The 17,561-nt window shown below is 42.7% G+C and overlaps 1 protein-coding gene across 4 annotated transcripts in view; it reads right to left on the reverse strand.

The window, feature by feature from the left end:
- Nucleotides 1–3,144: 3,144 nt before the first annotated feature.
- The window catches only part of PATJ (PATJ crumbs cell polarity complex component), a 157,241-nt gene continuing 142,824 nt past the window's right edge, over nucleotides 3,145–17,561 (reverse strand). For 3 of the 4 annotated variants that reach the window (XM_056355666.1, XM_056355667.1, XM_056355668.1), the window contains exons 39-45: nucleotides 16,005–16,122; nucleotides 14,474–14,514; nucleotides 14,065–14,187; nucleotides 12,850–12,954; nucleotides 9,301–9,404; nucleotides 7,470–7,593; nucleotides 3,145–5,958 (exon numbers count right to left, since the gene is read on the reverse strand). In XM_056355666.1, the coding sequence (XP_056211641.1) occupies nucleotides 5,812–5,958; nucleotides 7,470–7,593; nucleotides 9,301–9,404; nucleotides 12,850–12,954; nucleotides 14,065–14,187; nucleotides 14,474–14,514; nucleotides 16,005–16,122 (762 nt within the window). In that variant the 3' untranslated portion in view covers nucleotides 3,145–5,811. The remainder of the gene's footprint in view (nucleotides 5,959–7,469; nucleotides 7,594–9,300; nucleotides 9,405–12,849; nucleotides 12,955–14,064; nucleotides 14,188–14,473; nucleotides 14,515–16,004; nucleotides 16,123–17,561) is intronic. The other variant, XM_056355669.1, reaches the window with a different exon arrangement.

Raw genomic sequence — 17,561 nt, forward strand, 5'->3', positions numbered from 1 at the left:
TGCTGAGGGGGTTAAACAGCACATGGCCAACAACAGCTCAGCTTTACCCTGCACAGGGTGACACCAACACCGACAGCAACCGTTCCCATTTGCCACCCCACTCCCCAATTTAAAAACCAGCAATATTTTAAAACATTTGCCCACATAATAATCATAATCTGTCCAGTTTTATCTGCTTCCCCCAATGCAGCAAGTGAACAGGTTCTTGTGAGCATCAGGAGCTGCGCAACGATTCCTGCTTTGCTGGCCGGAGCAGTGAAATACCCAGCTAAGAAATAAACCCATCTGACAGGCAGGTCCCACATGCACTCCTCACTGGCTAAAGCTGCTTTCCAGCGAGCAGCGGCAGACACCAGGCCAGTATATCCTCAGGAAGAAAACTTGCAGAGAAACCGTGGCAGGGACTGCCAGCAATGCCAGCAGTGGGCGTCACCAGTAACAGGGGCTTCTTCTAGCTCAAACACAGCTTGGAGCAAAAAATGTCCCTGTTGAGAAGTGTTTTTTGGCATGACCGTGCTGCAAAACATCCTCTCTGGCGCACAAATCCACCCCATCTCGTAAGGTGAGCACTAAGGCCTGTGCCAAGCACCATCGGTGCTGGGGGATACAAGAGCCCCCAAACCCTGCAATGGGCCGTGTGAGGAGGCATCGGGCTCCTGCCCACGGTTTAGCCCTTTGAGCTGCGGTGGGAGGACAGGGGGTACCGCTGGGGCCCAGCTCAGCCCTGGGGGCTGCACGCAGCTCTCAGCAAACACATCAGGCTGTTGGTCCTCACATCTGTCTCGTGGAAGCTCCCAGGTGTGGCGTCACGCTCTCGGTGTCTCCCATCCGCATGAGATTTCTGCTGAGTTTGCGTTTTAGGAGCACCGCTGCACACAAGCGTCCAGAGTGTCCTTTTTCCTTGAATGGTAACGAATCTGTAAAAAGGCCCACCTGGCAGAGAGGGGAAAGGAGGGAAAGATAGCGCATTGCTGTTTAGGGGAGTTTCTTTTCTGCTGCATACAAATAAACCAGAACCTGCAGCAAATGAGTCCCAGAGTGCCAGGAGAAACCCATCTTCTAAACATGTTTATTTTCAACAGATGGCCTGTCATATCTGCACATCAAAGTGTTAAAAAAGAAGAAAAGAAAAAAATAAAGCCAATGAAGGGCTTTATGAGATGGAAGAGACCATTCCTGTTCAAACTGCAAACAAGTAACCCTCCCAGAAAGTACATTTCTTCAGGAAAAAGGAGACCTTTGAGGACCTCTTCTTTTTTGGTTTACTTCTTCCTTGCGGCAGCTCGCTGGTGATTTTGTAAAGGCAACTGCAGCGTCATGTCACTTCTGGAGAGAAAACCTACTTCCTAGGATGATGGAAAGGAAAAGCCAAGCTCAGCAGGTCTGCATTCTGCCCAAGGCATCCTGGATGGGGAAACACAGCAGAATAACCTCACGCAAATGTGGTTTTAATTGCTACAATTACTTTGATTAGGATGTGATTTTTAATTTTAACTGGGCAGTTACAGAGGCATCACACCTACAGCCAGGGCTGCTCTATCAGGAATAAAGAGGTTTTATGCTGCTAGTGAGTATTTTCCTTTGTGTGCAGGAATCAGAAATAAACTCTGCTCCAACCCACCAGACTTGTGAAAGCAGCCGAGACCTTGGAGCCCACCTGGACAGGGCTGAAGGCAAGGTCAAGGTGATTCATGTTCCTTTTCCATTTGGGATGCTGCAGAACATGGATCTCTGATGTGCTGCTATCCTAAGGGGTCCAGTTATCACAGGATTGCGTGTTAGAGAACAAAATGTCCATTGCTACTAAGAGGAAAAACAATGACCGTGACAGTGTTTAACCAGAAAGTAAATACACCTAAATAATGGACATGGAAGTGTGAAACCGTGGAGAAAGATGATAATGGAATTATATATCAATGCTCAGCACAACTGTAAAAACTAATGTTTTATACATGTGTAATGTTAAATTAATTCATTCCAGTTCTTCCAGGCGAAGGTACATTAACTGCTCCATCTCAGCATAATCATATTACCTCAACAGGCTCTATATATGTCATACTTCCAGGGTGGTAATCGCCATTTGATTAATTACAGGGAATTTAGAGGCATTATGGCAATTCCTTATGCAGCAGTATAACATGACACAGTCCCCTCATCCCTTGCGGCTGACCTGCTGCTCGCACCGGCCCACCATCCACTGCCACGGTTCACGTCGCTGCCTGAGCACTGTCCCAGGCTGCACCCAGCAGGCGCTTCAGGAGCTCAGTCGTGCTTGGCAGTGGGGATCATGCCTGGACAGACTTTGCTCCCTGGCATGCTCACGTGGTGGGGAGGGCACAAAAAACTTACAGTACCTCAATCCCAGCCTTTGGAAGAAGTCTAAACATAGGTATAACTTGCCTTTTCCTTTGCAGATTTAGCCAAGAAAGGCGAACAGCTCTAAGATGGTTCCTGGTGATGTCAAGAATGTCCTTGATGGTGTCACTGCAAACGGCAGGCTACTCCCTGTCTCTCCAGGTGAGGAAGCTGATGGAGGGACTGTGGACAGCATGTGGTCCTTCTGAAAGAAAAGGCTCTGACAGCTGAGTCCTCAAACCAAGGCAGAAGCCCCTTTCCCACTGGTACATACGAGCAGAATGGTGGTGAATGGCACCTCTGAAGGGCTGCGAGAGGCCTATGGTAGAGATGCTCCTCCTGCAAGCATCCTTTGTGTTGGTTTTGATTTCTCCTGGCACAATAACAGCCACTTGGCACCTGTGTCTTCATCCCTCGGTTTTGCTGCCTCTGCACCAGATTCTTGGTCTCTCAACCAAACCATTTTTGGTGGCATTCCCCTGATTAAAAACTACTTACCAGGCTGGAGCCACCTCAGTGGGTGGCTGTATCTTTCCGCCGGAGGGCAGATGTGCACAGGGAGGCTCCCTGTGACTATCTCACTCGGGGTCAATCCTTCTACCTGGATACAGAGCCTCGGCTGGCTGTCACCACAGCCAGCTGTCACCGCAGCCTTCCATCACTCCTACAGTGACTGCCGCTCCTGCTGCCTGAGAAGGGCAGTCACAAGCCCTACTTGGGATAGCAAACAAAGACATCTCATGCAACAGATTTTAACAGCGACTTAAATAAAAAATAAAAATACAGAACTACTTATGTAACCGAACTTTATTTAGAATCTTTGAAGTCATAAAACGTCTCATTTTACTGATATACATAAACATACAATCAGGAGGTTTAATTACTTTTTCCCTTGCACAGAAATAAAGTTTTAAACAAACCAGAACACCTCAACCCAGACAAGCGTAATGCAGATTTAATTATCTAACTTGGTCCTGCACATACAGCACACGCTTCTCTGCATGGTCACTGGTTTATCTATTAGTTGCAATATAACTCTTGGCAGTAATATATTCAACACACAAAGTGCAAATTACAAGAAGCAGAAAATGTTCTCTCTCATTCTGAGCAATAAGAAGTGCAAAATATCTCAGCCCATAAATTCTATTCTTTACGTATATGAACAGTATGTGCATAATAGGCTAATAAATAGCCACGTAAAACTTCATAGATTAAATGTGGCAACATCTTAAAGTAGGAATGCAACAGTTATAAAAACATAATCAGACAGAGGAATCATTACATTTTGTTCATGAATTCCATACACTATTTCTGAGTGTACCTCCTTCACCTACCCGCCTTTAACTTCTGCATACCCTGGATACTTCTGCAACCAAACACAGTTTGTTAAAACCTCTCCAGTTCGCTACATCTGGACATATTTCTGTGCGTCTACAATCAACGTTCCACTAACACTTCCCTTGGCAAATCAAATAGTGCAGTGAGAAGCCACTGGAAATGTGAGGTCTCTTCCAGGCACTGTTGATGAAATACCAACTAATGGCTCCAGCAGGCTAAATGCACTTTGTGATTACCTACGAAAACTTTTCAGTAAAGTAAGGAAAACTGTTTCAATTAGAGCTAATCACAGCTTGCTTGTTTCAGCGTAGCTCATCTCACTTCAGTACCTGTTCTCCTACATAAAATGGGGAAATACCCACTCTAGCTATACCATACCTAACAACACTACCTTTAACACAAACCCCACACTACTCAGTTATACCGCAGATTTTCAATCTTCTTTCTGTTTAATTGCAGGGATTTTTCACATAAAACGAGCAGCCAATTTCGACACCCCCCCCCCTTTCATTTCTCCCATCATCATTACAAATTACACCAAATAGTCCAAATCAGACTGGGCTTCTTCCTCTAAAACCCTACTGTTCCTCTGGATAGGAAGATTAAACCACAACGACTTGCATTGCCATTAATCTGCCTGCCAAATTCATTTGCTAAATCACTACGGCCACAGTCATATAATCACTGCAGGAATGGTTGTGACACGGAACGAAGTTGCTAACTTCTGGCTAAACGTTCCTGCATCCCACCCCCACTGCACAAAGCAGGACAGGCCTTGGGAAGGCTCCTCGCGGGCTTCAGCACACTTTCACCTTGCTTAACTTAAACCGAAAAAACAGCCAGGGGCTTCGACTGAGCCACCTGACTCACTGGAGTGGGCTGAGGGATCCCCTTCTGCAAGCTCTGCCCTGGGGAGGACAGGCACAGCAGCCAGCCCCGGGACCACATAATCCTGAACTGCCACAGTAGTCTTCTGCGGCGATCATCTCACCACTGCCTGGTGTTATTTGGTATTAGCCAAAACTGAACTCCAGCAGCCCCAAGGAAGAAGCATCCGCTGATCCGTGAAAGCCTCTTCCTGCACTATCTGATCCTGGGGAGACTTTTGGAAATGCAAAACGGTTTGCTGGTTTGGATTAACTTCATCTAGCCTTAAAGACAACGTGCAGAGGGACTGCTCACAATCATTACTAGAATTACAGGATCACATTGCCGAAGCAAACTTTTTATCTTCATTAAAGTTTCAGGATGAACAATTATGCTGCAACTTGGCACAACAACAACTGCCTTTGTATGCAACATGCCTGGCATATATCAGCACATTGTTTCTTCTTTAAAAATACAATTAGAATAGAACGAGATACGTTGTTGTTGTTCATGCTGCCTAAATATCTGAAAAGGCTCAAACATTTTAAAAGCCTAAAAAAATAAATCTCCCTTTCCCCTAGTTTATTTTTCATGCTAAAGGCTGCAAATTGACACATCACAGTAATTACCTCTGACTAACTTCCATAGACCTACCCAAAGAGATAAACATGAGAAGTTCACATTTGACTATCAGACTTACTGTGCCGAGCACAAATAATTTCCCAGAGGAGAATTTGATATTTCATCATTTGGAACAGTGGTAATTTAATTACATTGCTAATGTTTTCTGGCATACTTGAAAGGACAATTAGCATAAGTAAATCATGAGTGAGATGACAAGTCACTCGGCATTTATTTCTGCTCATCAGATGAGATCAGTTGATGATCTAAATTCTCGTTTGTGTGCGAACTGATTCCAGGTTCAGCAGTTGTAACTGGGGTTCAGACTAGTGGGGATAAACTGATGTATAAATAAAGTAAAATGGACATTGTTCTTTGAAGTTTCTTAATTAAACTTGTTCAGAGAAACCTCAAAAGCCGCCAGAAGTAGGGGAGGGCGGGGAGAAGGGCTGATAAATGAGGAAGGCTAAATGAAGCTCGAGATGCACACTACCCTTTCTGGCAATGGGGTGAATACTGATTCATTTTTGCCAGGGTTTGCTTTATATCCTGCTCAGGGCTGAACAGTATTATTATAGCTCTACTGATGTTCTAAAATAATTGTACTTATCTCTGCAAGCGCAATGACATTCATGATAACACCGTTAACGTTACAGTTCCTTTCTGGCGCTTCAGAATAGCTACAGCTTGCTCATGAGTAACACCTTCCAAAGCTTCCCCATTAACTGCTAAAATCTGATCACCACGCTTCAGTCTGCCATCGTCCGCAGCTGCTCCCTGCAAACAGCAAAGCGAGTCATTAGCGGCTGGTAGCATGGAACCCTCCTGTCTCTCAGAATGCTGATGGATGAAATGAGGAGGGATGCAGCACTGGAAATCCCACCGTAGCTGGGTGGGGAACATGGGAAATGACAGTGCTGAAGTCTCCCTGAGTGCGTCAACCGTTGCCCATCGCTCACCCTGCCTATCCAACCCTGCAAGATCTGGGGCACTGTGGGTGGGTGATACACCCTCGGGAAGAAGAGAAAACTCATCCCTGAAAAAACTGCGGTGTGAAGGCTGGTCCTGGCTTTTATGATAATGGGGAGGCTTGTTAAAGCAGCGTGTAAATGCACTCCACACCCAGGGCTGAGAAATGGGTTAAAATGTGGGGAGGGAGAGGAATGCAGAGCTCACGCAGCAGAACAGCCTGGGTACTGCCCAAAGTCACGGATGGAGCAGGGCTCCATTGAAGGTCCTGAGGAGCTCCCACAGAGCTTTAGTAATGGCTGTTCTCCTCCAGAGGCCTCGGTGCAGCTCTTTTATCTAAATCCTGAGCCCTGCCCTGCCCAGCGGTTGGCTCATGGTGTCTACTCCTGCTCCATGGCCCCAGCAGTGACTGCACTGTATTCTAGCTTTGATTAAGGGTTTCTCAGCTGTGCTTACATCTAGAGACTTGTAAATCTAAGCATCAGTTTAAACACATAATTATCTTCCCATGTTAATAACTGAACTGAACCATGTTAATAACTGGCCCACGTTGAGCACATTTCTAGCAAGGGGATGGGTGGGAAAAGGGGCACCCCTCCCTTCACACTAGCGGCCATTCTGGGGCTATGCTGTGTTGTGTTTCTTCTTCAGCTTTGGTGGCCTGAGCCACTCTGTACTTGGGATGCCCAAGTGCCCCCCTGGCAACTCAGGGCCGGGGTCAGAGATGGGCTGAGGCAGCTGTGCTGTGAGTGGCTCCAGCACACAGGAGTGGAGCACTCACCGAGAGGCATGAGAGACAAGCTGGAAGCAAGGGAGAATAACTAAAGCCAGGACTGATGTGTAAGCCAAACAATTAATTATCAAGCCACAAGGTACGGCGTTTTTGTCTTTTGGTCTTTTTTCTCATTGAGGTGACTATCTGGGCAGAGGAGCTTATTGCTGGTTCTGCAGCTAAAGCTCAGCCACAAAGATACAGGAATGGTCTCCTCTCCTGTACAGTGGGGAAAGTGATGCCTTCGTACCTCTTGGAAGGCTCTTTGAGATTTACAGATAGAAAACTGCCTTATAAATATTTTAATGCATAAAACCAAGTTTCCCAAGTACACAGAGCAATTTTGCTGAGATAAAGCAACTTGTTTCAGCCACCAGTAATATAAACTGAGAAGCCAGCTGTGAGTTCTGGGTCCACTTACATCAATGTACTTAGACAGTACATTTTGCTCTCTACTACATAATATATTATCCAAGCCAAAGCTTAGGTTTATTTTTAAAGATAATACAGAAAAAGGGAGAAAATAAAACAAACAAAAAAAAGATACCTTGGCAAATATAGTCTTGACATAAATGGGCAGGTCTCCGTGGGGACTTCCATACCCCCCTACAATACTAAATCCCAGTCCATCAGAGCCTTTCTCCAAAGTAATAATCTTAGGCTGAGGTGCTCTGAAAACACAATAAATACCACTTAGAATAGCAATGTGTGTCTCTGGGGACTTTATGCAGAAGGAACACTTACAGAGATATTTACCTATCAAGTTCTTTATGCAGTCACAAACCATGACTCTTGCCCTTGCACTGAAACACAGTCCCACACAGCCCGGAGTTCAAACGCTGTTCTGTGCACTTCAGCTCCTCACTTTGAGAATACTTATTTTTAACAAGGAGCTCAACAAAAGCACTTATCTCTGATGCAGAAGTGAGACTCCCCTGATCTGCAGTCACTGCACATACGTAAAGGAGAGTTTGCTTTCTTACCAGCCAAGCTGTCATCTTTAGTCTGTGTAAGTGGCAACTGCAATGAGTTCCTTGCAGCATAATTTTATGTTATGACTTCAGAGGAATGAGTCTAATAGACAGCATGCAGCCAGGAACACTTGTGTTTATAGTCTCAGCTCTACTGCAGGCTCTTCGGGCTGTGTTCTAACAACCTGTATTTGACCTACATCCCTGTGCCCTGTAACCGCAGAGGCTGACTCCAGAGCCCCTCGCTCAGCGCATTGCTTAGAGCCTGAACTCTCTCCAGGGGCTTTTCCTGTCTATGCTGAGCAAAGGAAGATTATTGGTGGAATTCAGAGCACTCAATATGTATATAATCCATCTCAAACTTGAAAAAGTAATTTCTACATATTTAGAAAGAATTATTGTGGACAAAAGCTGTTTGGCATCTTCCACCTATGTAAAGGTGTAGCCTATGATGACTAATATCTAGCCATTTCTTTAGGACAGAATGAATGCATACACCCACCTAATCCTGCTTCATATTTTCACATTCAAATTTCCTTACTATTTTCGTATGAAAACAGAATACAAATCCTTTTGTGAAGTGAGCAATTCTCCTTTGAGAGCAGCAATAAAAACAGTATCTCACATTGTAAGACTAGAGAATGCAGCATAAATGGCTTAACTTTTATACTCAAACCCCCCTGAGGTAGGGCAGCAACTTGCATCTCAGCTCCTTAAAATAAATATAAGGAATCAAAGAACAAAAATGAGGAACATAATGAAGCTAATGAACCAAAAATGAAGATCAAATGAATTTCAAAATGATAACTGGAATGCTATAAGGTGCTCTAAAAAGCACATGATGGAGAATGAGGCATGGTCATGGGAGGGCTAGATCTCTAACTTTCATTCACCATACAGAAGCATTTTAAGTAGAACATTTTTTAATCAGACTTTTTTGAACTGTAAAGCTAAAAAGATTCAAAAGACAAAAAAAAGTTCTGGGTCATGTTTTGAAACATTTGCCTGTGATACCAGGCTTTTTAACAACTCTTGCCTTAGTCTGGCAATGACAAATTATTTCAAATTGCTACAATCATAACTCCTTTCAGGCAAGGAAGCCAATAGACAAGGGCATAACTATCATGTCAGCACAACACATCAGAAAAGAAAGGAGATACATGTTTTTTGAAAAATGTCCAGAACTAGTGCTTGGAAATGCATTTTGTGCTTATTTACTCAAGCAATTTTGGTCACCAGGTGAAGATGTGAGTCCATAAGCAGCTTGGAGAAAGTCACAGTTTTCATTTTAAAGGTGATGCAGAATTAGAGGGAAGAGCAATGGGAGAGACCTCCTTCACTACCCTAGGATTTTCCCTATGGCACACAGAAATCCAGCTCATTTATGCAGACTATGTGCAGACTTACTCGGGATCTTCAGAAGGATGCTCAGTCGAAGAGTTCAGGTTGCATCCCGCAGACATGCTCTCCAGCTGGGTAGCAATGGCACTGATGTTGGTGTCTGCCACAACCTAAACAGAAGGATGCAGTGAAATACTATGTGTGTTCACTTAACACCAAAGACATCCAGACTAATTATGTAGAACATAGCCAATACATTAGAAAAATCAATTGTTGATCATTTTCTTTTCCAAGAAAATTACAAATACAAGTCCTACTCTCTGAAATGCCCTACTAATTCAATACTTTCAAATAACAGAGTTAATAGCAGCCACCTTTCTGGGGATTTAATGCAGACTTTGCTTTGAAGCTTTCTCTTGCCCTTGCGTGACTATCGCTTGGATGGTGAGCAGAGGGATCAGTCTTTCTGGATAATCCAAAGAAAGAGGTTACTTTGTCAAGGAAATAGGTACGTCTCAAGAGTATGCCCAGGATGGCGCTTGAAAATAAAGGTCTCCCACAGAGAGCACCTTAGCCTTTAACAAAATACAAAGACCCAAGGGACTTCGGGGCAAAGGCCCTGAAATACCTTGGACTGGTTTGTTTGCTGAGCAGGGAGGAAATTAATCCTTGGCTTCAACTTTTCTGCAATTTCCAGCATAAATCCAACAAACTGGATTCTTAAACTTCCCAGTTCTGGCTCCTGTATTATTCTGAAACCATCAAGAATTACCACCCCACAGTAATTAATAGAGTCAATGACATTTTGACAGGTTATGGGGCCGCAAACTTGCTCGGCTTTTTAACTGGACCGTATCAATGTTGTGTAGGTCAGGTACAAAGCCAGCTATGGCTGTATTGAGAAAAACAGTTACTTGCATGCCGAAGTCTGGGGTTTGCCGTTCACAGGGGTTTAGCCTCATAAGGATAAAAGCTTGCCGCTTACAGGCCCAGTGGGATATATTAAACACAGAAGTGTCAATGCCCACTCTAGCTTTTTTTTTTTAACCTTTCATTGCATCCTAATTTTAAATCCATTGCTTTTTCTGGAAAAAAATTGAGGAAACCACGATGAAGTGTTTTAGATTTTAAGTATTTACAGCTGAAAGGACACATATTTCCTAATAACTACATGCCATGGTTATCCACTAACTCCATCTCCCTGTAATGAGATATTTTTCTCTGCTTGACGTTAACTGTACAGCACGTGAGTTTTCGGCTCAGAGACAGTGAGAAATACTCAGTAAGTATATTTTCAGTATTTCCTCTAGCTATCTATGGTCTTATTTTATCAAAATTAACAGGTACTTTTTCCAATCGTTGCTGTGAACATGGCTTAAGGGAAACGTACCTTTTCGAAATAAAAAAATCCATTATATAAATCCCCCGTTTTAAATGAATGCTCACAATCCTTCCACAACAACATTTCCCTCTTTCTAATCACTTGGAGCCAAGAGGGTGGTAGCATTTTCTAGGAAGGAAGATTAGTTCTCATGCAAATTTTGCATCCCAGGACTCAGGTTCTTGGATGCCCTAAATGAAGGGGTCCAGCAGACAAGATAGCTGCACCTGGCTCAGCCACCAAAGACACTGTTAAGTTTTCCTTCCCCTTGCAGCAGGGGAGAGTGCCAGCCAGTTATTTGTCATATTTTGTTGTTAAATAAAACGAGGGCAAAATAAATCTATATTCAAAAATCTTCAGTTGGCAGTGAGAACATATCAGAGTTCAACAACCTTGTAAAAAAGCTTCCCCTTATCTCATTACTACACCTGCAGAAAAGAAATTAAATTAAACCAAAGCATCAAAACAGCCGAAAGGGATGATTGTTCCCCTGAGACCCTAATCTCCCATTTGCAAACAGCATTTGCAAACCCCTTTACCATCCTTCCCAGGACGTACTGATAATAAGCCTTTCCACACCACTGAACGCAATAATCTGACCTTTCAAAGCAGTTTGCCATGAAGTGGTCTAACCTGATAATAAACAGAATTACTTAATGACATATCAGTCATGATTATCACAGCAATAGGATTATTCCATTTAGATTATTTAATAAAAAAGAGCAATTTGGTGATTGAGAAGTACCTGTAGTCAGCATGTAAGGTACCATATCACCACGCCTGTGGTAGGGCATCGACACTACTTTCTGCTGGTATTAAAATATAACACCCCACCTTCACATAACAGATTTGCAACAGAGGAAAACAGACTCTATTCTATCAGAATAAACCTGTAACATCTGTAAAAAGTATTAAACCCATTATAAGCTAGACAACAAAAATGCAGAATTAAAACCGTCAACTGACAAACTCCAAGACATTTCTAGAAGAACCTCTTTGTTTATGCAAGCGACCAAATGACAGCATGCTTCATCAGGAATATTTTTAAATACATGATGAGGTGGAATACGCTGTATTACAGCTTTCAAGATTAGCAATTCTGGGTTCTGCAGCAAGCTTTCATTTACTATTCAGGGAATACTGTTGACATGAAAAGTGAAATTACTCAACGATAGTAACAATACGATAACTATAATTTAACAGAAAATTCTCAGCTGGTGTATATCTGTGTATTCCCTTTGACTTCAATGGAACTACACAAATACACCATCTGCTCTGGAACTGGCTCATCACTTACCAGGTCAGCAGTTCATGGACAGACAAAACAAAGAATAAGCAAGTCTAAAACTAAGTTTATTATCATTTCATTTCATTTCTTTCCTTTTTCTTTCCCCTCCCCATTTTTTATAGTCACATTTGTGTTGTAATGCAAGCAAGAAGCTTGCAAAAATCTCTCAAGATGTGTTCCAATCCAATATGCCGTGATGATATAGAAAATTAAGAGTAGATTTTAGTGGTATGTCTTAAGCTTGTTTTCCAATTGTTACAATAATTCTGCAAATGAGTAGTATGTTGAATTCTCTCTGGCACATATTTTTCCCATTTCTTTGTATAAACATAAAAATAAACTGAAGATGAATATACTGGCAAGCAGCAATTAGAACCAAAGAGGCAGAACATGTCTTCCTTTTAGCTAGCATATAAATGCGGCAGTGACAACACTGTTCTCTCTCTCGAGTGTTATTATTCATTACCTGTAGAACAATCAATTCTAGGCAGCACTGTCTTAATGATGATGCTATCATTTTTACTAAATGTTGTTAGCATTTCTTTCTTCTCCCACTTTCAAGAACAAGGAAATTAATAGTGTGGGCAGTTTGGTCACAGTCTAGTTACATGCACGCACACACATGCACACACAGGTAATTTCTTGTTCCTAGTTAACTTCAAATTAAAAAAAAAAACTTGGAAGCTTGTTGATTTATCATGTGTAGCAACAAGTTATTTTGTTCCCTTTGTTACGCTTTTATATAATCACGCTCACAAGCCTGTATGAATGGCAATAAAGAATTTTTGAATGAAAATTATTTCTTGCTTTCATTCTGTGTAATTCCCATCAGCAAGCACCCTGCAATTCTGTGATGCCTTGTGCCAGTGATGCTTAGGGGTTTTTTTTTTTTCTGAATGCCATTTATCTACCCTCATGCAGCTGCATGTTCAATTTATCACCATACCTGCAGGATAATGCTCCCATAAGCATTCTTTAGTAGATTAACCGCATCTGCATGAGACAGCCCATCCAAAGGTTGCCCATTAATACTGACAATCCGATCTCCAACCTAAAAGTACAACAGTAATGGAAAATTACTAGCATTAGGGAAAATTAAAATTAAGAATGCTTAAAATTCCTCGTGAACTTGGCACTGCACAGTCATGCTTCTCTTTTGCAGGATCCCTTTTGTGAGAATTCTGCATTGCTAGTGATCATTTACCATTTTCAGAGCAAGTACAATACATGTTTTTTAAAAATAACAATGCAATCAGAGAAACAAAGATGGTTTGTATTTTACTATGTCCATCTGCAGAGAGAGTGAGATTTTCAATGCTGTCCTCCAACCCAGAAAGGATTTGTTTGGGTCTGTATGTGCAGACAAGTTCACTTTCTTACAGACTATATATGCACGTTGAATGCAGTACAGGAAAGTAGGCATTTCTGTTATTAATGTAATTAACCTAGATGACTACTTCTTATACACAAAAATTATACATAAAAATTGACCCTGGCACTTAGTGCTATTGTGCAATTCTATTAGAGACATGGCATGAATGTAGCAGCATGTACTAATGAATCTCATGGGCCAAAGCAATCCTATATATCTGCATAATAAATTCTTTTCAATACTAATAATACCTTGAAACTCTCCCCAAAACTTGAAGCGTTCACCACGGTCATTCCTGGAAACCCACACATCCTGTGGGTCTGATATAAGTGCCTTATTTTTGGTATCACTTTTTAAGGGCCTTAAGATAAAACAACTAACTTCCGATCTGTTTTCTACCTTGTTTGGACTCTAAATGATACCCAGTCTGCAGTCCCCAAGATGCCTGTGGTGTCCAGAGAGCCTGTTACTGCCCCCCCCCGGGGTCTGGATGAACATATATGCTCAAAGATCACTGGAAATGCATTTATGTTCTTTCTTGTAACGTCACTTTTTCCAATATGGGCAACAAATGCCAGTATCCCAAGATGCAATATAATTAAAAAATGGAAGGAAAGGGCAGGTTTGTGTTTTGGGGTTTTTTGTTCATTTTGTTTTTATATAAAAAGAGGCAAAGCAGCCTACGAGACATTATCAAAGTGATGGCATATACAGAAGTGCTTGAGGCTCCTTCTCTGTGGGACACACGGCAGATGAAATAGGAAATATTGAGAGGACCCCTCCACTCACTCTGAGTCTTTGGGTACGTGCAGCCACACCGCTGGCTTGAATCATAGCAATGAAGATGGGAATATCTCCTAGTGGACTTCCCTTCCCTCCTGCTATACTGATACCAAGTGCATCATTTGGTCCCTAAAACAAAGCAAAATAAAACAACATTTGCAATTGGAGCAACTTGTAGATGTTAATGTTCGGGGTATGGAGTAACCAACTCATTTGATTTATGGAACAGGGAGAAAATAGATGGGTTTGACAGACACATGCATCTCACACATCCAGGTCCCGTTACACAGGCTTACATCCAACAACCTACTGCAAACATAAATAATGCAATTTTACTTCTGAGGAATGTTACAAAAATTAACAACTTCAGTTAAAAGTGTCAGCTTTTTAAATTGACAGAAAATAACTCACTGACCCTTGTTATCTCCACAGTCCTTGGGCCCATATCTGGTCCTACTAATAAAGAAACAAACAATTAGCTTCTGTAATTAAGAGATAATATAATTAAGAGATAACACTGTCAGGTGACAATGGTCCCTTGCTGCCTAGTCAGAGTTATCACCAAGCAGAAGCAGAGCCTTCCTGTGCCAAACCAGGCAGCGCTGCTCATGTGAGGAGGACAGGATTTCTGTTTCACCCAGAGATGAATACGGATGTAATCACTCCCGCTGACGGATGCCACCATGACGCCCATTGTAGTGCAGCCGCTGCTCACTGCAATCTATTGAATAGCAGTACTCTGCTGGCCTGAAGAAAAGCCCTATTGTGCATTTCACTCAATTAAAGATTGGCTTATTATTCATAAATCACAGCGTCCCTACCACAAAGGGTAGGGCACATGGCTAGTCTGAGACCGCTGAGGTTCCATTGACTTCCTCTTCTAATTTGTGCTGTATTAGTAAATAATAGACAGCCAGAAAGTCTGGCTGGTATATATCTAGCCATAGGACATTCAAAAGTACACTCTCTCTCTCTCTCTATATATATATGTATATAAAGAAAGATAAAAAAGCAACACTTCAAAGCAATCATTTGAACTGGGACTAAACAGCCTAACAAGCTGATGGTGTAGGCAGGTTCTGGGCTCTGCTATACCAACTCCTATTTCTATCAGATTTAATTAAACTATTTTAAGAACTTTTTAGAAGGCAGGCAGAATTAGTTGCTTTCTCAAGTTAATGATTCTTAATAACACATATCAGTATTTCTCACCGCCATGCACGTGTACTTGTGCAGATAACTGCTATGAGCACAGAAGGCAGGACTGCGGAGGTGCTGCGAGACCTGAGGCAGCAGGAAGCCCAGCCCTGGGGATGCTGAACTGGGGCACGGAGACAGGCACTCTCAGGCAGGGTCCTTCAAAATGGCATGAGGGAGGCTGCCCAAAAAGCCATATGCCTCCTCCAATGCATGCAAACTGGCAGAAGAGATGTCTTCTTCTGCCCGTGGTCAGACGCAACTAAAGGTCACCAACTTCTGACGCAGGTCAGAGCTCACAAACGTGCAGGCTCTCCACGAGCTACTGCAGATTGTAGATTTAGCACTTGCTAAGTCTGCAAATTGCAAAGCGGGCATTGTGAGTTTCTCATTACAAAACACCCCTTTATACACTCAAGAGCAACATATAAATGAAGTGGTGGCAGCTTTATTCCCTGAGAAAACTCTTTCTAATGCGAGAACCTTGCCTGTGCTAAGCCTTTGACAAGGGCATCGGGGAATAGCAGGGCACAGGAATTCTGCACTTTAAATAGAGGAGCCATTACTCTACTAGTAGACATAAAAATAATGTCATCTGCTGGAAAGTGTTCAGGTCTTAAAACATCAGTGGTGCGTCTTCTGGGAGGCTGAGTAGGAAAACCAGATTCAAGCATTCAGTTTTGTTTTTAAACCAGCACAAATATAAAGCAAATAACACACAGCTATTCTGACAGCTGTCTAGATTATACCTGAGTTTCTCTGAGACACATCTGCTGAAGATCTTTTTGTGCTGACAAAATTCTGTAAGGTAGAGAGGACCGGAGCAAGCGCAGGGTGGAAGTGGCTGTGGACGCTGTGCTGGCTTGCCTAAAGTTAAAAATAAATCAAAACCTGTGAGTCAATCCCAAATGTTAATTTTAAACCAGTTCCTGCAACACATGGGTGCAGCTGTGCTCTGTGCCAACCAGGCTGGAAATACCACATTGGCCACGCAAGTGCAAACCCCTCCAACTTTGTTTCCAAAAGGGGAACCTACCAAAATCTGTCCCCAGGCTGTGGGCACTCCCATAGCACTGCTCCCAGTACTACACATTGCACTTTACACCCTTAATGTGCACACCTTGTGTATGTCAGTACGTTGTTCATCTCTGCTCTAGAGGGCATAAGGAAGAAGGATTAACCACCTCTTCTGCTTATTCCCAGTATGTCTCAAACCTGACGAGAAGGGAAGACGATGGCTGCTGCTAAAGCTTGTGGGCATCTTTCCCATGATACACCCACCCCACAGGCATGATAAGCACACGTGAGGCACCCAGCAGGACACAGCAGCTCCTCTCACACAAGGTGGGCACAACACTAACACCCATCTTGTTACACGGCAGTAATCTACAGGCTTTGTTATTTTAGCCAAATATATTGTCTGATTATAAGGTCCCGTAATTGACCCTGCTCCTTTCATTTGACCAAGAACCTACTCGTATCTCCAGAATAACATGCCAGGTGACAAAAGGGAGAGCCTCCAAAGATGGCTGCTTGTGCATGTTACCAATTCTTGGCTGCCCATTTCCAGCCCTCCTTTTCCCTGTCTCTGCACCTGGCTTTAACTTCAGACTGTCCCTCGAGGAAACGTAATTATCAATTTAGAAGTGCATCTGAACAACAGGTTTCACTGAGGGCCAGACCTTTTCAACTAAACTGCCTTACACAAAACAAAGATCTGGTCTATACTTCTTCATCCACAACAGAGCTTTCTCCCTCTAAATGCATTAGGCGGTGAATCAAAAGCTCTGGCAGCATTTATTCTAACCGACCAGTGTGCAGCTGTCAGTGACGAACAACAGGCAGAACACAATTTCCACCTCTAGTTGCCAATTCATGGGTCAGTTAACATAATTTGCAACGCACGTGAAAGAAATCACTGTCCTGCACCACAAGGCTTATACTTCTACCATTAAAGGTATGCAACAGACCAAGAAAAAAGCCAAGTGAGGACAAAAGTTCTGGATGCTCTTGGCCAGCAGCTTCTAAAACGTGGCTTGCAGTTGTGCAAATCATTCAAGCTGATTTGCTGTATTATTTGCCAAGGTTTTTACAACTTTTGGAATGGTTTTACTGAGAAATATTTATTCAGTTTTCAAAATCACCAAGTCACTTAGGAGCAGGGAGATCAAGGCTCCCAAATGACTCTGCATTAAGAACAGTAATTAAGATTTCTTGTGTTAGAAGAAATAGAGAGATTACCAGGTTCCTGCAAAAGCCTCTTATGCTACAAAGAAAGAGGGATGACATTGTTTGATCTGATTTTT

This window comes from Falco biarmicus, chromosome 11, assembly GCF_023638135.1.
Source record: "Falco biarmicus isolate bFalBia1 chromosome 11, bFalBia1.pri, whole genome shotgun sequence".
NCBI lineage: Eukaryota > Metazoa > Chordata > Aves > Falconiformes > Falconidae > Falco > Falco biarmicus.